The 19,983-nt window shown below is 44.2% G+C and overlaps 1 protein-coding gene across 1 annotated transcript in view; it reads right to left on the bottom strand.

Annotated features, from left to right (window-relative positions):
- Window positions 1-845: 845 nt before the first annotated feature.
- The window catches only part of SLC25A26 (solute carrier family 25 member 26), a 124,081-nt gene continuing 104,943 nt past the window's right edge, over window positions 846-19,983 (bottom strand). Inside the window, exons 7-10 of the mRNA XM_066596662.1 lie at window positions 17,466-17,535; window positions 15,008-15,072; window positions 13,088-13,161; window positions 846-2,242 (exon numbers count right to left, since the gene is read on the bottom strand). Of these exons, the coding sequence (XP_066452759.1) occupies window positions 2,116-2,242; window positions 13,088-13,161; window positions 15,008-15,072; window positions 17,466-17,535 (336 nt within the window). The 3' untranslated portion in view covers window positions 846-2,115. The remainder of the gene's footprint in view (window positions 2,243-13,087; window positions 13,162-15,007; window positions 15,073-17,465; window positions 17,536-19,983) is intronic.

Genomic DNA, 19,983 nt, shown 5'->3' with positions numbered 1-19,983 from the left:
CCATACATGCTTCCACGTCTGGGCTTTATTCCACAGGGCCGTAATGCAGTTAAGTCTGAATACACCAAAGCAAATCAATGGTGTTGTATGTCAGCTTTATTACATGTGTAAAAAAATACACCAATGTGAATAGGCCCTTAGTGTTATTTCAATCCACCCCCCCCCCCCCCCCCCTCCATATTTCGAATACAACTTTGCTAAGGCTCTGTTTAGAGACCTTTTAGCAAAGTTTGACCTGAAACAGGGTTCTACTGGTCTGGTTTGCTCAACACTAGTCAGCAGCAACTGGGATACAATGTCCCTGGATTTGGAAGTTCAGTCAAGAGGAGCCAATAAGCGTCGTAAGCCCTGCTCAACATAATAGAACCTAAAGCCCTTGAGAAAGTTAACTTCTATGCCATAAAAACTTATCGAAAAGTATGAAAAGCTTCCAAACTTCTACACATTCCTAAATCTGAAGAAACGGGCACATAAGAGCTTATGGTAAAGAATTTCCAAAACTGTCGAGGTGATGGACAAGCTAGTTTACTGTTACAACAATGGAAAAGCCAGCACCCCGCCTCAGAGGAAACCGCCTGACATAGCGTCTGCCTGCTGGAGGAAGTCTGAGGAGCACGAGACTAAATGGGAGCCTGTGGGAATATAGAAGCGGAGTGAGTGCAACACACGGCAGGTTCCATAGGAATGGATGCTTGCTTCCAAAAACCGCACCACACCTGTCTGCAGGTTGGGTTCGGTATTACAGCTCGGCAGCATTCACTTCAATGAAGCAGAGTTGCAATACCTGACCCAACCTGCAGACAGGTGTGGCGCTCTTTCTGGAAAAGTCACAATTTGAAATCTACTTTAACCTATAAAATCTTAAACTTTTATTCCTTTACACAAACTATTTCCATGAAAGACTCGTACAATCATTCGTGAAGCTCAAGTGAGGATACAATAAAACTAATATAAAAGGTGTACAAAATAATCAAATATTCCTATTAAGGCGTACAATGATCCTTCTCCTGGACAAGTATAAAGTAACCCGGTCCCAGTTGGCAGAGGGTGCAGAGCTTTGTGATATACTCTATCATTTTTCTTTGGTACATGGAGTAAACATGATCTGTCGGCACCAATTGACCTGCTTGTTGATGGTTTCCAGATTTTATTACGGACTTCCTTATCGTAAAGCGGTTATCCAGGGCCATTTTTTTTTTCTTCAAAAGTTGCCCACAGTATCAAACAAGCTGTAGTTACCTCTTCTTCCATCGCTCCCATTTCGCCGGTGCACTGCTGGCACCGCCGGGTGCATGGAGCCAGAGATGACATCACCGAACCAAATTCCATAAGATCACTACAATCAGTCATTGGATGACTTCAGCTGGCAATTAGTTGCAGTGGTCACATGTCTCTGTCTTGAGACGTCATCACTCTGTAGTCGGGGGTGAAGACCAGCGGGTACTCGGTGAGAGGGGAGTATGGTTTTTTTTTTGTTGTTGGTACAATATGGTGGGCAGCTTTTAAGGGGGAAAAAAGGCCATGGATACCCCCGCCTTCCTTAATGCCCTCCGTCTAACACCGCCTTCAGTCTGCTCAGTCAGTAATGTAAAACTTGATGTTAATTAACACATGAACATTCGAATGGTGAACAAAATCTGACTACATATTTATATTGGGCATATGTTTACAAGTCAGAGATGCTAAGGGCTGTTGAGCCAATCAGATCTACACCATGTTCATATCAGGACACTTGTGCATTAAAATCATGTAATAACAGGTGTGCTGACAGTTTCCAGCTGGCAACAGAAGAAGAAAACTGTATTTAATCAATTTCAAGTTTTGCCTTGAAAAGCTTAGTCACAACTAATGGACCAAGGATGTAGAGCTTCCCTCAAAACCCCCAGACAGCTGAATAACGTGTCCTCCTACATAACAGTCCGAGCGCACAAGATCAAATACTCTTAGAAGGAGCCAGAGCCCTAATTTTCAAGTTTCACTGTCTTATTTGTGTATTAAAAGTCACATAGGAGAGGAAGGTGCACATGAATCAGTTGACCTCTGTGCTCTTGACCACCGTGCCGATCCCACCATTTCCTGTGCGGCTTGGAGAACATCGCCGAGAACTGCAGCCTTTTATGGACGTTGTGGTTCCGTATGGTTTCTCCCGATGAGTAAGCTTCGGACTTTGTCATAAGCACCGAGGAAGATAAAACCTCCAAGACTGATGGCGGTAATTCTTGGCACGATACCGGCAAATAACCTGGGAAAGAGAAATCAGATTTGTATCTCAACTTTTTGAAGACCGCCGGTCGTTGCCGTGTCCGGGTCACAGTCTGCACTTCTAGATTCCCACTTTCAAACAATCCTAACCTTTTTATTTTTCCGGTGATCCAGCTATAAGGTGCTTCTTGCAGGACAAATTGTATGTTTTCATGGCACCGTTTAACGGACCAGATAATGGAGTGGAAGATTTTTAAAATATGCAAAAAAGAAACTGCACTTGCATTTTTTTGCTGGGGGTGGTGTTCACATTGCAGTGAAAATGACATGTTGTTCTTATTCTGTGGGTCAGGGCGATTGCAGAAATACCAAATTTATGATTTTTTTTTTTTAATATAATCCAATTTAAGGTGATAATTATATTCTTTTTAAAAAATTCCTTTCTGTCACCATTTTTGGTCCCCAATTGTTTTACTTTTTTGTTGATGCAACTGTGTGAGGTCTGTTTTTTTTTTTTGTGGGACGACCTGCAGTTTTATTGACTATTTTGGGATACATATGATTTTTTTATTTCTTTTTATTGCAGATGGGCTAGCTAAAAAAAAAAAAAAGTTAATTCTGGCATTTTGCTTTTTTTTTTCTGACCATGTTCACTGGGTGAGATTACTACTGTGAAACTGGACTTTATTTTTTTACAATTCTGTTTTATTGCAACAACTGGTAAAATTAGTTTTTTTTCACTTTATTACAATAAATATTAAAAGTCTATATTTTGCTTACTTTTACTTGTTTTTTTTAGCCCCATACAGGACTAGAACTTGCAACTGTTTGATTGGTTATATAGTAGAATGCAATACAATGGTATTATATTATACTCTGTTCAAACATGCACCCTATAAAGACATGACCCAGGCAAGTCTTAATAGGCAAGCAATCATGGCAGCTCTGGGGTCCTTCAGAAGGCTCCCGACTGCCATGACACCCAGACAGCTCTCGGCCATCTCATCGGTGGGGTCATTTAGGACATTTAAATGCTTCTGTCAGAATTTACAGTGGCATTTAAAAAGTCAACAGCTGTGATTGTGGTTATCTCTCATCATGGCTGTTGCAGGAAGGTGTTGGCTCCTTTAAATGCTGATAACTGATGTATGTAGCAGCTCAGCTTCTGCACCCCCTTTATACACAGTATATACAACAGATGTCTTTATGTGACCTAATTGCAAGAAGCGTAGGTAGGATGTATAAAGCTGTATGGCTAACCGAAAGGAGTTAAAGGAACACACTGCACATACTGGATGCAATGCAATACCAAGCACAGGGCTAAAGGAGCAGAGTAGGGCAGCAAAAAGGCTCCACACACGCTCTATCCCCTAGAGACTTGCACTAGGCACAACACCATGTATCAGTTCTGCTTCTACTGTTCCTTTTCTTGGCATTCACACTAGGTGCTAGTTATATTTAGGCTGTGTTTTCCTAAAGGGGTTGTCCAGTTGCAAACTATTGGTGCCTTATTTTTAGGAAAAGTCATCAATAGAAGACTGGCAAGGGTCCCCCACTGATCAGCTGTTGACTGGACCATTGTGCTCATGCATTGAGCTAATCTCTGCAGGAAGCATACAGCTACGTTACTGCTGCAGTGGCCAGGTTTGGTATTACAAGTCATTCATTTTAAATTGGAGCTTTGCTTGTAATACCAAGTCAGGCCACTGCAATGGGAATGGAGCTGTTTGCTTCCTACAGAAATCAGCTTCATGTGTGAGCCCAACAGTCTGACATCTTCCGCTTGAGAACCCCTCCAATCTATTGCTGGCCTATCATAAAGATAGGCCATCACCAGTTTATACCTGAGCAATCCCTTTAAAAATTGAGCTTTTAAGAAAGTGCATCTATAATAGGGTCCAATTTGTGGTTGCTTTTCCAGCTGCTGAATGTATGTTTGCAGTGCAGTTTGTAAGTGCACGCTGTATACCAATAATGGGGCCTCTCAGCCATATATCCATGGGACTTTAATGCAAAAAGGAGTCGCAACTGCAACCACGTGGTGTCTTTCAGCCAATCAAGACTTGCACTTTGTAATACAATGCCATGTTGTACCGGTTGCTGTTTCATCTAGGAAAAGACATGGCAAGAACATGACAGCCCTGGTAGACTCCGGTTAGTAAACTAAGAGACAGTCTTGCACAGAGGGAATGAACGCTGTGTAGACTGAGGGCAGAGCGCAGCTGGAAACAGTTTAAGGATTCACTTGACGACACTTCAGTTTATTACCATAATTGCGGCTCCAATTTGCTCGAGCCGAATCAAGAGGAAATTGCCAAAAAAAACAAAGCGGAGAAATATTCGTCACTCTGCTCAGTTATCGTAGAGCCAGCATACCAACAGGAAACTTCAACCAATCGGTCTGTCTATAGGTTGATGTTTATTTGGGTTCATCCCTTTCTAGTTAGTATTAAGGGGATTGTCCCACTTCTAGCGGCTTTGCTGCAGGAAGCAGACAGCTCCATGCATTGTGCAGTGGCCTGAGTTGGTACTGCAGTCCCATTTACTTCAATAGTGGGACAACTCCTTTATATAATACAATATGACCGATCCAGCGCTCAATATCTTAATACTGGTGTCCTATATTGAAAAAACAATAGTGTACTTGAATAGGAACACATGGATGCGCTACATGATGGTATGGCGGAACATGTTGTGGCCCCTGTAAGAGAGAGAGCGCGTAAAACCCAATGGTAAAGTTGAAGAGTTAGACCTGGAAATTGGATTTCTGCTTCTCACGTGCTAGTCTTGTGGGACCGCTGCTATGACAGAAGGGAAATGTACTCAAAGTGTCCTCCTCCTGCTGTGATACATGCATGGAGCCATTCCAGGGCTGACACAAGGACATCCCTGCTATACAGATTAGATGGCCAATCCCCCCCCCCCCCCAAAATAAAAATTACAAAAAATAATAACTGTGACTCCCAGCACAACTTCCACTAGAGGAGACTGATGGAGCAAACTAATACCATCAAAGGGGCCCTGCCTTCATTTAATTATAGCCCCTCCTCCTCGGTCCCCACCCCTGCTTAGAATTAGATGACACAGTGATTAGCCTTAGCTCCATTGTATTCTTCTAATTAGAAGACCGTTGCATCTGTTTTCCTTTCTGCACAGACCACACTGAAATAACAGAGCCATAGAAAGTGATGGATTTAGTGCAGCGTTCATCACTTCCATTTTTGTTTCCCTGGTGCTGAGGAATCTGTCACTTGTTCTTCCTCCCCTCTGGTCTGAATTACTGGGGGCTCTGCGGTTCTTCAAAATGAAGACTCTGGGCAAACTGATCACCAACAGGGAACTTTAGAAGAGATGCGCTGTATCCTCTAAAGTAAAACCAGGCCTGGCTCGTAAAGCGGGATTGGTTGGGTTATTCACCCACTGGCATTTGTTGTTGTTGTTACATTAATCCCTCATTAAAAAGAAAGAAGTAAAAATAAAAGTGCCGCCGTGGGTTATAAAGAGCAATCAGTTTTTTGATAACGGACTTGGAATACAGAAACCCGGGCAGGATATTGGACAATAATGTCAATCTAGTTACTTAGATTTGCAATTACCTGTTATACTATGCAACTCGTTAAAGGAAATGTTAAAAGTTCTTATATGAAGATTAGGGAAAAAAAATGACTGCTTTCTTCCAAAAAATAGCGCCACACCTTTCCACAGGTTGTGTGTGGTACTGCAGCTCATTCCCATTAATTTCAATAGACATGAGCTGCAATACCAGACACAAATATATGGGCAGATGTGACGCTGTTCCTGAAAGACGGCAGCCATGTTTTTTTAATCCAGTGCCACCAATTTAAAGGCTTATGCTATCAGAAAAAAAACTGAGGATATGCCTTACTAAGAGACAAAACATCAGAGGGGTTCAAATTATCTTTCGGGACTGCAGATATGACTAAGGAATGAATCCCAAAATGTTTCATTCTGTCGGTCCTCACTTGAGTTTTAGATTCTAAATTGATTTTCATTCTATAATAATGGCCCTTCTGCACAAGCCGATGATGGAGCCCGAACACCCACCAGTAGGGATACACCGGTAATAAGCCAACACAGGAGCTAATTTGATCTTTCATGGTGTGAAAAATGGTTGTTCATCAGCAGTGGTCCATGCTGCCAAGGAATGCATTTGGTATGGGGACAAATGATCGTAGTAACTATTGTTTGACCCCATATCGCTAATCCTTTGCTACATGCTAACAGTCTAACGAGTGCCAATCAAGATGCTATTATGTCGAGCGGCAAGTTTTAAAGGGGTTCCCCAAGATCTTTACCATTTATGACCTATCCTTGGGATAGGTCATCAATATTTGATCGGCTCGGGTGCCTAGCTTGGGATTCCTGGCCTACTGCCAATTGGACAGTAATGGAAGCAGATAGTGCTGTTCATATTACAGCAACCCGATCGGGTATTGCAAGTACAGCCGCCATTGAATTCAATGAGAATGCCTGTAGTAATAACTAAGCTACCACAATGTTGACAGGACTGTCTGCTTCCATTACTGTCCACCCTGACAGTAGACCCAGGGATTCTGATCAGCAGACCTCTGCCAATCAACTACGAATTACATATCCTGAGGTCATTCATAGTAAAAACCCCAGACAACCCCTTTAAGGATCTGGAGTTTTGTATAATGATAGGATGGGGAATAAATATGCAATTGGTGATGATCTTGCAAAATACTGCTGGGACCCCCACAGATCCTGACAACAAGGGGTTCGCCGCTTATAGCAGAGTTGGCCTATTCTCTTCCATTACTGTGAACTGCAGATGTTTTCTCCTGAGCGGTTTCCATAGCGCCGCAGTATGTGCAGCCACTTCGCGGTTGCAAAATGGGCACATAGAGCATCAAATGGGATGTGCGACCTTTGGATAGAGTTGAAGTGGAAGTTAAAGTGGAAGGGCCAAATCGGAGACCCCATAATAAGCTTGGATGACCACCTTTGATCCATACTGTGAGTCGGGTTTGGATGGGCAGGGGGTCTTTTGGAGAGGTTTCAAGTTGCTCGAAGGTAGAGCTTGTAAGCCAACTTTGGCCAAGACCCAGGACATGTGCACATCTACAGGGGTGGTCAACTTACAGCCCTGGTCCATAATGCTTTTGCAAATCTTCAAAAACAATCAGCGTTACATAGTTAGGGTGGATATGTAATTGAAAGGGAACTCTCTGCATTCGGCTTGGTGATGGAAGAAAGTTAACGTGAGCTAAGAAAAATAAATGGTTAAATCCCATCATTTAACAGTTAAAATATTCGTGCTGCGAGGACTTTTTGCGGATCAAAGTGAAGAGGAACTTAAGTGAAATCAGATCTATTTTTGCAGGTTTTGCCATATGGAATGCATAAGGAAAATAGCATAATTGTCAGGCCTGGGCACAGCTGGCGAGACGGCTTCAATCACATAATTGCTTAATTTCACTTCTCTGTAACAGTTCTGTGCTTTATCCTTTTTGGTAGGTCAGAGTTTACCCACTCTCTTGTGTTCACACCCGATGGCTGGGGCTGTACGACACCCGCTTATAATCCTCCCTCTGATCTCACTATAATACGCTGGTTGTTTATAGTCCCATACATCTGGTTTTTAGATATGCTCCATTCCAGTGAGTTCTCTACAATAACTGCTTGTCGGGAATATGCTGGGGTAAATACATTCTGCATGAGAGTAATTGTTCTTTACAGGATTTTTTGTGGTCTTCTTGGATCCGTGCAACGAGTCTTTGGAGGTCATTGCGCCACCAAGGTCATGGGTTGTGGAAGACAGGGAGAGTTAAGGTGGCGGCACACCAGTGCTAGGGATTCGGCTTTCCTGCTCTGCTCAAGGAGCAGGAAAGGGGAATCCCCGCAGCTGAATGGTTCATGCTCTGGCTGGAATCGATCGGCAACGGGCAGACCCCGTTGACTATAATAGGGTCCACCCGCTTTCTGCCCAACTGGCCGACTTTTGGACAGAAGAAAAAGCGCCATTGGAAGACAATGGTTAAAGTCCAACTTCTCTTTTATTACTTAACATCCAATTAACTAAAAGAGTTTTGGGGCACATTATGTCCTTCATCAGCTTAGCACAGTACGTCCGTATTCAATGCCTAACATGTTCTATTCACGGGTATTAATTAAGAAAAGTTGGACTTTTAGCATTGGCTTACGATTTAATGGATTGAAAAAACTAGCAAAGACAAAAAAGTCCACTTATTCACTCAATATCTATATGCCCTCCGTGTTTGGTTGTTGACATACCCTCTGGACTGGCAGCACATCCATGAGCTTTCATTTTACGGACCTCGGAAAGATGGAAGGCTGAGTCAAACTTGAGCTACCTGGGGTCATGGCTACCTGAACATGCGGGGATTGAACCTGCAACCTTCAGGTCGTGAGGAAGAGCTTAGGACTGCATACTGCATACTTAACACTCTGCACCACACGAGGCCCATTAGACTCTATGTATCTGGTCTGCTGGATTAGTAGTGGCACATTGGTGTGGCGGCTTCTCATATCTCCTGAGGACCAGAACTGGAGTAAAAGCTCCAGAAAGTCTCAGTTTGGTTTCAACATTAACATGGTGACCATTTGTGGAGGGGGATGAAGCTGCAGTAACTCTCCCTGTATGCAACAACTCAGAACTTTGGATGTCATTGCGTCACTAACGTTTGTGCCATTACCAGTTCTTTTCTTCATCTGCTACAGATGATCCAAGTGGTTGGTGCAATCAACTCCAACCAATCATCCAAACACGCAAACCACAGAAAATAGTCCTGTAAGGATTAGACAATATCAGTGGGGCAGGAGGGCCAAGATGATGGACTTTCTACTTTGTTGAACCTTAGGGCCTTATTCCGGCAAGTGCAATTTGAGTCAGTGAAAAACGAACCAGTTTTACTGTGAGTGTATATATACGCTTACATCAGTTTTTACGTTTTTAACACGCAAACATCATCCATTTTTCACATGTAAAAACATTTTTAAAAAGGTGGCCCAATTGATGCAATTCACAACTCCCACTGAAATCAATGGCTGGGTGAAAAAACAATCGCATATGCATTCCATTTTTTTAATGCACCAAATGCCTTGGATGGGCAATTCTGGTCTGAGAATTGCCCCAGAATAGGACATACTGCTTTTTTTTTTCTTTTTTTTTAACAAGGACCATCAGTCCATGAAAAAAAAAATGCACATGTGAATACACACATTGACTTTAATGGGTCCGAGTTCTGGCCTTTATTGGTAATGAAGTCATCCAGTCCTACACTATATGCACAGAGGACTGTGAGATATAGATGGACATCATAAAGAAAAGCCCATAGGCGTATTGTGAGGGGGAGCAGGGGTCGCCGTTGCGACCCGGCCCTTGCTCTGCAGGGGGCCCAGAAGCCTCGCCATATTCAAAATGCACACTTGTGCATTCTATTAAAGGCGGAGCAGGGCGTCCGGCATTACACTAGCAGCCGCGTGATTGGTGCGGCTGGGGTGTGTGGCTGCTGAAGGGGAGGGGAAAGGAGGCGAGGCGGACTTACCCACGCAGAGAACACTGTAGCCGTGGCTCCTCTCTCATTACTTCTCCTCCCGCAGAGTGTCGGCAGCCACCAGTGAGACGTCCAGGGAACAAACAGGCTTCTCTCTGGTTCTGTAAGCATTCTTTCTTGAAGTAAAGTCCCGATGGGCTCCTCCCACAGGCTGGTCACATGACTGGCCACATGAGTGTGACATCAGAGGTCCTTGACAGACAGCACCCACCCGCGCCCGGCTCAGGTAGTTAACCATGTGCTGCCTGCTCCCTGGAGAAGGACCCCTCTGTCTGCTGGGAGTCCCCCAAACTAATGGAGTTACTAAGGTGAGCAGATTTACATACAGTTCACCCAACAACCCTCCATCTGTAACCTCACTGACCAGCAGTGAATGCCTGCAGTTAATTGCTTCATGACTGACCTGGTTTAGGCACTTATGAGCAATCAGTTTTTCAGTTTTTATTTTTGTGCATTCCTGGGGTCACAACTTTTTTTTTTTTCTTGTTGACATGTTTGTTTTGAGGACTTGTTTTTGTGTGAAAAGTTGTTTAACCCTTCCCACCCCATAAGGGTACGTCATGGGAGCGGGGTACTTCCCGCAAAATGACGTACCCTTACGTCATAGGGATGGCGCGAGATCATAGCAGATCTCGTGCTATCCTGCAGCGGGAGCCGGCTGTCACTAGTAGCCGGCCTCCCGCCGCAACAGCGGGAGGCATCAGAGATGCGCCCCCCCTCCCCCCTGCTGTAAACCCCTTCTCTGCCGCGATCTATGTAGATCGCAGCAGGGAAAGGGTTCACACTGTGACTTCAGCCGGTTCTCGCAATGTTATCGCAGAGCCCGGCTGGTTGCTACGGCAACAGGATGCCAGATACCTTCGTCCTGTATTGCCAGCGCCTAAGATCGCTATAGTAAGCGATAAGGTATTGCAGGAGAGAGAGGTCCTGCCATGCCTTATCGTAGCGATCTGCAGTGCTGTGGTGAAAGTCCCTCAGAGGGACACAAGTAGTGTAAAAAAAAAAAAAAAATAATGTGCAAAAAAAAAAGAAAAACCCTATGCTTATGCTTTTTCTCATATTAGCATAAAAAAATCCCACATATTTGGTATCGACACGTCCGTAAAGACCCGTACAATAAACTAAACACGCTTCGTATCCTGCATGGCAAAAAGCGTTAAAAAAACGCTAAAAAACTGATGCAAAATGCTAATTTTTAGCATTTTGCCTCACAAAAAAACGCAATAAAAGTGATTTCAAAACCATATGTACCCCAAAACGGTATCAATAAAAACTACAGCTCGTCTCGCAAAAAATAAGCCCTCACAGAGCTCCGTCCATGGAGAAATAAAGTTATAGGACTTTGAATGCAGTGAGTTTAGAAAAAAATAATAATTTCCAAAAAAAGGCTTTTTATTGTGGAAAAGTGGAAAAACTTTTTGGTATTGTTGTAATCGTACCGGCCCGCAGAAAAAATGTAGTGTATCATTTATGCTGCATGATTAACGCTATAAAAAAACCCTCAAAAATCTATGGCAGAATTGATGCGTTTTCTCTCCCTGCGATCATAAAAAAAATAATACAACATGTGATACAGGCGGGCATGGAGGCTCTAGTACCCTGTTGTCCCACCTCTAGCTTGGATACAAGATGTGATACAGGCGAGCATGAAGGCTCTAGTACCCTGTTGTACCACCTCCAGCTTGGATACAAGATGTGATACAGGCAGGCATGGAGGCTCTAGTACCCTGTTGTACCACCTCCAGCTTGGATACAAGATGTGATACAGGCGAGCATGAAGGCTCTAGTACCCTGTTGTACCACCTCCAGCTTGGATACAAGATGTGATACAGCTGGGCATAGAGGCTCTAGTACCCTGTTGTACTGCCTCTAGCTTAGATGTAAGATGTGATACGGAAAGGCATGGAGGCTCTACTACACCCTGTTGTACCGCCTCTAGCTTGGATACAAGATGTGATACAGGCGGACATGGAGGCTCTAGTACCCTGTTGTCCCACCTCTAGCTTGGATACAAGATGTGATACAGGCGAGCATGGAGGCTCTAGTACCCTGTTGTCCCACCTCTAGCTTGGATACAAGATGTGATACAGGCGAGCATGGAGGCTCTAGTATCCTGTTGTCCCACCTCTAGCTTGGATACAAGATGTGATACAGGCGAGCATGGAGGCTCTAGTACCCTGTTGTCCCACCTCTAGCTTGGATACAAGAGGTGATACTGGCAGGCATGGAGGCTCTAGTACTTTGTTGTACCGCCTCTAGCTTGGATACAAGATGTGATATGGGGGGCAATAGAGGCATACAGGTTCCATATGGTATTATGTGTCCACATTTGCTGTGACTGAGCCTCTAGATCATACAAACTCCTAGGCTGTGGGAGTTGCCATCCTAATTGCGCAGACCGATGCCAGCGGCCGGCGAGTGACGTTTCTGTGCGAGGCTCTGCGATCCCCGCACAGAAATAGAGCATGCCGCGGTTTGTTTTCCACGTGTGATTTCGCGCGGACAAACCGCGGCCGTCTGCCTAGGATTGTGTTTTCTAACGCAATCCTATGGCAGCTTCCATGGGTGGAAATTCTGCGGGAAATCCAGCAGTGGAATTTCCGCCCGTGTGCACGGAGCCTAAGGCTGCTCTAAGACGTGCGTTCAGAAAACACAGCCTAAAATCGTGGGTTTTTTACCTCAATTTTGAGCAGCATTTTGAACGCATGGTAAAGCGGTTTTAATGCACCCCACAATTGTGATGGGTGGGGAGGTGCGTTAGAAAACGCAAATACAGGACAGATAGCGCTTAAAAATCACCGCTTCCGAGCTCACGTCTGAGTAATCGCATTCAAATCAATGGAAGCAGTATACCGCAATAAAAAGCGGTGTGAGAGTGGCCTAAGGGGCTACAAACAAATTTTCATGTAGTGCAGGAAACGCGGTAATGGGGCTAATTCATGTATGGAAATTCGTTTTGCAGGTGTATGCAGCACGATTTAGGTATAGGTACGCGGTGAGAAAGGGAAGGGGGGGGCCCTGAGCTGAACTTTTGCACCCGGGCCCTTGAGCTTTTAGGTACGCCCCTGGAAAGGCACCTTGCTGGGGATCCTCCTCTAATGTGCCAGAGCAGTCCATGTTTTACATGGAAGACCATTCATTCCAAATGGCCACCATGCAATGCCCGCCTAGAAGCAATTTCCCACAAAGCACCATCACCGAGGATGGGCAGAAGTAGGACCCATATGTGACGAATCTGCTTATTGCTTCCTTCTAAAAACACACCCTACATCTTCCTGATGGCAGGATCAAGTCAGAAATCAAAAACAGTCATTTTCAATACATACCCTGTAAAGCCACGTGTCCTCCAAACGTCACCAAGCGCCAGCAGCACGTTTCCACTTGCAGTACTCGATCCAGCCTGTAGGAAGAACATGAGAACTTTTATTAAACTATCTTGAGGTTCAATAAGTTTTCCTTTTATAAATTTACAACCTTGTAAACTCACTAGAGAGAACCCTGAAATCTACTAACATAAGCAGGCTGGGTCAAGAATCTGCAAATTGCTCAATCAGCACTTAAACTATAGGAAATACACAAAAAATTTCTCCCTTAATACTGCCCTCTTGTTTCCTCCTACTGCAGGAAATCCGTCTGTCCCAGATTTCACCTGTCCTTTTCACAAGCCAATAAGCTCGGTTTCCCAATGTAAGGCAACCGGTTGCAGCAGGAGCCCTCCCCCACTGCTCTATCTGCTATAGGAGCCCAGACACACGAAGGACGGCTTTATAACATCCCAATAGTTACTCAATAGAGTGAAGGTAAGTCACAGATGTTGTGTGTAAACATGGCCACCAACTGGGTGCCGGGCAAGAATGAATTCACTAGTCACTTTGTTTCAGCTCACCTAAAAATCGTTGTGGGTTGATTAAATATCATCTGGTGTAAGCAAGCAATAGTAATCTTTTAATATTTAGCCAACAACTTTGCAGGGAGGTGTGTGCTTTTTCAGCTTGCCCCTCCCACCAAATGCTGATTGGCTCCCATCTTTTTTTGCTCACTTCTCCCTCCTCATTGGTTCCTGAGCACATATAAATATATACGAGTGATCCTCGACTGAACAATCTCTGCAGGTTTTTGAAAGAACACTCGCTCCTGCGGTCTCTGGCTGGTTTTGGTCTTCGAATATATACTCGCTGCAGAACGACTAGTCAGTCAAAGCGGCGAAAGGCCGCAGCAGCGAGTGTTCACTGGAAGATTGCTCTCACGTATTTATGTGTGGACTTGGCAACCAATCAGCATGAAATTTCAAACACGCCTGTCCAAGAACCTCACGCCCCCTGAGTAGTCAAGAAACAATATTTCTGCCTGTGTTAATACCACCAACAATTCAACTATCACGAAACGGAACACTTGAACACCTATTGCTCTGTGTAACCGTGCACAGTGGTTTGTATGCGATTATTTACAATGACTATACAGATGATAGTAATGGCACCTGAAGCCACTGTATGCTCCACCCTCTTAGTGAGACCCCACCACCTAGCATTAGAAGGCTGTATGGTCTGTCCATCTACAGGTCACCTGTGGCTTCCAAGACAAAAACCACCGGTGAGTTTTTCTTTGCTCCTAATCTGTCAAGGCAACAATTTGCAACCACTCTTGAATAAAAAAAATGAACTAAATATATTTGATGCCAAGAAGAGACAGGGAAGAAAATGGGCAACCGAGCTAAAAGGTACACGGGGGGGGGGGGGGGGGGTGAAGAAAAAAAAGCTCGGCAACCGGCGGGTCACATACGAAAATGCTCGAGTCTCCCATTGAAGTCAATGGGGTTCGTTACTCGAATAGAGCTCTCGAATTTTACGAAAAGCTCGACTTGAATTACGAGGACCTGAGCATTTTGGTGCTCGCTCATCTCTACTGAGCAACTTCTCGCTCGGTTCTCTGTCAGAGCCGCGTGTACATGGGTCAACCCATTGCCAATGCGAGTGAGTATTCGGGCGACTATTGGCCGATGTAAAGGTAACTTTAGCACGGATGCCCATTCCCTTTTCCGGCTCTTCTTGGCATCAACTAGTGTCTTTATTTAGTAGCGGACAACAATGAGCACAGGAGGAAGCTCCTCTCGGGATGCATGAACTGCAGCTCTTGGTCTTCACGTCAAACATATCATATAAAAATGACAATATATATACTTTTTCGTATTGGCTGACAGCAGGTATTTTGGTGGAACCACGGAGGTGGGCTATCTCCTCCCTCTTTACCTTTGCAAGCATTATACGGGTCTTCGCGACATCCAGGGGGGTAGTAACCGCAGCTGCTAAACCACCTGAGAAGTAAAAGAAAAAAAAGACACAAAACAAATAAGACCTTGTTGAGGATTGATCTCACAGTACAGTTCCCACAACCTCTGCCAAGACGTCGGGAGATGTGATGTTTATATATAAACTACATCAAACATATGACGGGTCAATCAACGTCTGACTGCGGAGGACGGTTCTCAGGGGCGAGTACTCCTTACAGCGACCCCTCTAGAAAAACTGGGCTACAAGATAAGCAAGAAACCACAGAGCCTCCGACCCCGTATGTCCACTTATATAATGTAACTATAGGGGAGAAGTAGGAACATTCACTTGTTGAAGAGGAACACGAAACACTAATAAAGTTTAATCACTGCATAAATATAAAGTTCGATAAGGGCTCATTCACACGGGCGTTTGCAATTTTGGTCCAATTTCACTTTGTGCGTCTATGTGTGTTCTGGTTGTATCCAGTGGATCTAGTTGTATCCAGTCTAGACAATGCTCTGTGAGCTAAACATCCAGCACTGCAGATTGGTGCATTGTAGCAAACTACCAGTGGGATTTCTGCAGCTGCTGCTGATGGGTTTTGCTCGCAGAGCATTGTCTAAACTGAATTGACTTGTGCCCACTTCTCAGCCGAGAGCCAGACTAGATATGTACAGGTTTATAGTCATGGAGTGTAAACAAGAGCGTTCTCATCCCATGACCGCAAACAGATATCTTGAAAACGCTGAGGATTTGAAACAAAATCTTTTTAACAATTGTCAAACTTTTCATTAGACAATCATTAAAGGGCTTGTCAATTAGAAAAACATGGCTTTTTTTCTACCACAAACAGCGCCACACCTGCCTATGGGTTGTGTTTTGTATTGCAGCTCAGCTCCATGAAGCTGCAATATCACATATAACCTGTGAACAGATGTGGAGCTATTTTTGAAAGAACGCAGCCGTTATACATCCCCTTTAAGCTGTTTGTAAAATTAAAACAGAGAATCCCTTTAAGTCTATGTTTGTCAGCATCTACTTAGAGTATGTATTCCTTGTTATCAGGCTGTTTTAGGATTTGGGGCTGATCAGAAAAATCCCAGCATCTTGATTGCTACTTGGCTAAAAGGGATCTGTATTATTAGAGGGGTCTTTTGACAAAAAAATGGCAAAGGGCAGATAAGGGGCAAAAAGGAAGAAAAACAGGGCTGACCTTTTAAATGTTCCCAGCGACTGCGCTGCCACTCTAGTGCAGTGTCGGAAGGTGCTGCAGGGGTGGTCATGTGCTGGTGAACGTTCACAGGCCATTCAGCAAATCGCTGGCCTCCGCGATCAGATCTGCATGAACGACATGTGACCACTGAGGTCAGTGATTTGGTGAGCCATCACATGTACAATGTACAGCACATTACCCATGCAGCAGATTCTGGCACTGAACCGATGCGGAGGAGCGGCGAGTCCTGCAATTTCAAGGGGGTTGTCCCACTTCTAGCTGCTTTACTGTAGAATGCAGACAGCTCTGTACATTGCATAGTGGCTCGGGTTGGTACTGCGGACTGAGTCCTATTGAAGTTAATAGAATTCACACCGCATGCAGTACCAACCTGAGCCACTGCACAGTGTTGTCTGCTTCCTGCAGTTAGAAGTGGCTCAACTCAGATTTCCGCTCTTGACCAGCATGTAGTGTTTTTCTACATGGTTTGTGTTCTGTCTGGATCTTCTTGGTCACAAATCTAGAGCACATCCATCTTTCCTTTGCGGTTTCGAAAGTCTTCTCAACACCTAAACTCATGAATGTCACTGTCGATATCCTTTAGGTTTCCTCAACCATAAGGAACCCCAATAATACCCCATCCTCCTCCTCTCTGAAGTCATTCTTGAGGATTCCTCACTGCCCAAACATTTTGTCCTCCATTGCTTTTGCATAGAAGGTTTTTCAGCCTGTAGGCGCTTGCAACAAATTTTTCCTCCTCTCCCGACACCACTTAATCTGTGCTGCTGTCAGAGCTGTCACACCGGCGGTGAGTCATGGCTTTTCTGCAGGAGTCGGAGAAAGCCCTGAAGAGCAGCTTTGGGCAGACAGCTGCACGGTCCTGTACTCGCCTCTGCAGCCTCTCCACATAGGATAGTGCTCCGTTACCAGGATTACAGGGGGGAGGGGGAAGAGATTGACACTTTCTAAATTTTAACCAAAGCAAACTCGTCAAAAACAAATTGTCCGTCTTTCATCTTCCTGCAACTTTTTTTTTCACCTCTTCTATTAGACTGACCCCTGAAAACCAAACAACAGCTATAGTGACCGCACTATAAACAAACCGGCTCCGCGAGAAAATGTCGCGCGCCTGAACCTTATACGCTTCCACAATTTTTTTTTCGACCTCCTCTTTAATGTGTTTTTCCCCTCTTCCTCCGTTTAACGTCTAATCCTTTGCACCTGCAAAAGCTCCACAGACTGCAGACTGCCAAGAGTCGAGAGGACGTCTCTGCTTCCATGACCAGAGATCCTGGAATGAAAACCAGAAGAGAAATAAAAATGTATTAAAGCGAAAAAAATGGAGGAATGTTATTGAATGTTTTAGATCATCTGCAAATGGGTTGATTTCAAGGATGGGAATTGACGTAAAGGGTCGTGGAAAGCATTAGAGGTCAAACTTGGGAAAGCCGGGACACTCCAGATGTTGTGGAACTAAAGAACTCCCAAAACTAAGTGTATTGGCCAGCAGGGGGCAGTACTGATGGATTACAGCCAAGCAATCGGTAATATAAACAGTGACATAATGAAAAAGGATGAATAAGAAACATATAGGAAAATGGTAATAAAAATAGTAATAATAAAAAAAATATAATAAATTCCTATTTTTCTTCATTTTTCTTTTTGGCTGACTTTATATGTCTTCCGACTCCCAACACCTCCGGAAAACAGCTGATTTTGTATAGGGAAGTCTTGGCTGGCCAAATATTTCTCTTACGGGGGCCGGAAATGTAGTAGGATATGGCGCAAATTCGTCCACTGTACATTGTGTAGGGGCATTGCTTGGTATTGCAGCTCAATCCCATTTACTTGAAGAACATGTGACATCACAGTCCAAAGAAGAGGCTGCGGTCCTCATCCCCAGGCTGACCGTAGGGGAGCCAGGAGTCAGATCCCACCAATCTGATATTGATGACTTTTTCTAAGCATAGATCATCAATATTTATAGTAAGTCTCTCATGCCCTATGAGCCCCATAACTAAAGTTATGGGCAGCACTGGTGGTTTGCACTGCTGCCTCGTAGCACTGGGGTCTTAGGTTCAAATCGAACTAAGACAACAACTGCATGGAGTTTGTATGTTCTTCTTGTATTTGCATGGTTTTCCACCAGGAACTACAGTTTCCTCACACACTCCAAAAATATACTAATAGGTGAATTAAAAAATTGTGAGCCCCAATGGGATGTGATAGGTATTTTTAAGTGCTGGAAAAACACTTTAATTGCTAACAATGTAGTTCTTTCATCTAGAGTCCATTATACCCAGTGGTAAAGGGGATGTGACCAATCAAGGCTAGGTCCCTCGTTTCCCAAGGACCGCATAGAGGTTTGCCTCTACGGTGAATCATATAGTTATGGCCATTTGTATTTTAGGGTAATGCCATAAAAATGCTCTAACATAAAACCAAAAAGCTTGTGAGACTTCATGCAGTGTGTGGAGATATCAGCGTGTGAACAGCATTTTATAGCTTCAAACCCTGTCCTCTCCCAGCGCTGTAGAGACACCAGTGGAGATTTGCACAAGGTAATCCCTTTCTGACAGTTGACAAAGTCTTATAAATATCAGGGTTCCCAAGATCGCCCGGGCAGAGACTTGTGCTAATGTTTAATGTGCTCCTTTGTGGACACTACTGTACCGTGTCACTGCTATTTGTTTAAAAGGTTAAAAAAGTTAAATTCACCTTTAGTGAACTTTTCAGGAACGATTAAGGAAACGCTTAAAGTGGTGGTACTAACATTTGAAGGGGACAACATTGGGATCGGTGGAGGTCTCACAGCAAGGACGTCAGTATGAAGGAGCGTTGATCGCGCATTTGCAGTTAGCACACTATTCATTTCAATGGGACTAATGGAAATACCCAAGTGGGTGCCCCTCTGGCACCTCTGTAGTCCCATTGAAAGTGAATGGAGCACTACTCTGCTTGCATGATCAGTGCTCCACTCGGTCTCCTCCTCACTGTGGGGGGTGCAGTATCCCTGCAGTGAGGATGAGAGAAGACATGGGATGCCTCAGTTCCCCAATCCATCGCTGTCACCTCCCAAAATCAAGCGTGGACCAATCAGCAAACTCAAGGCTGCAAATTGTGCATGCACACTGATCTCTGAGAGAATGCACACACAGCCTGTTGTAAAAGGAAGATGCTACGCAATGGCAGACACGGCCCGGTCCCAACTTTTGTGAGTTGTGTTGCTGCCGTCAATTTCTAAAGGAGTTATTCTTTTTACATGAAAAAATATGTTCTACGTTGTATTGTGAATAAAATAAGGTTAGAGAAGATTTCTAAATCATTGCCTTCTACAGCATGTAATACTCAATTTCCCCTGGGGTCGAGCAGCATTGAGCACTTGCTGCTGGATTTCCCCTAAGATTACAGCTGTCTGCCAGGAATTCCAGTATTCGGACAGCCGGTAATCACCTAGTTTCCAGGGAATATAACAAAAGGAATGTCTATAGTAGACACCCATTGGCAGGAGACTCATCAGCTCTCCCATGTTTCATAAATATTGAATAATGATAGTAGATCTCCTCTTCGTAGACCTTTGCTTACTGCTGTTCCTCTGTTATTCCTTCTAGAAACTTTTATTTATTCCATTAATTTATATGGTGCATACATATTCCGCAGCGCTGTACACAATGGTCATCACTTGATATTGAGCTCTGTCGTCTTTGGAGCTCGCAATCACAGTTCACCTATTAGGCTC

The sequence above is a fragment of the Eleutherodactylus coqui genome, chromosome 3, assembly GCF_035609145.1.
Source record: "Eleutherodactylus coqui strain aEleCoq1 chromosome 3, aEleCoq1.hap1, whole genome shotgun sequence".
NCBI lineage: Eukaryota > Metazoa > Chordata > Amphibia > Anura > Eleutherodactylidae > Eleutherodactylus > Eleutherodactylus coqui.
The sequence above is the reverse complement of the archived record's forward strand: the minus strand, read 5'-3'. Positions and strand labels throughout refer to the sequence as shown.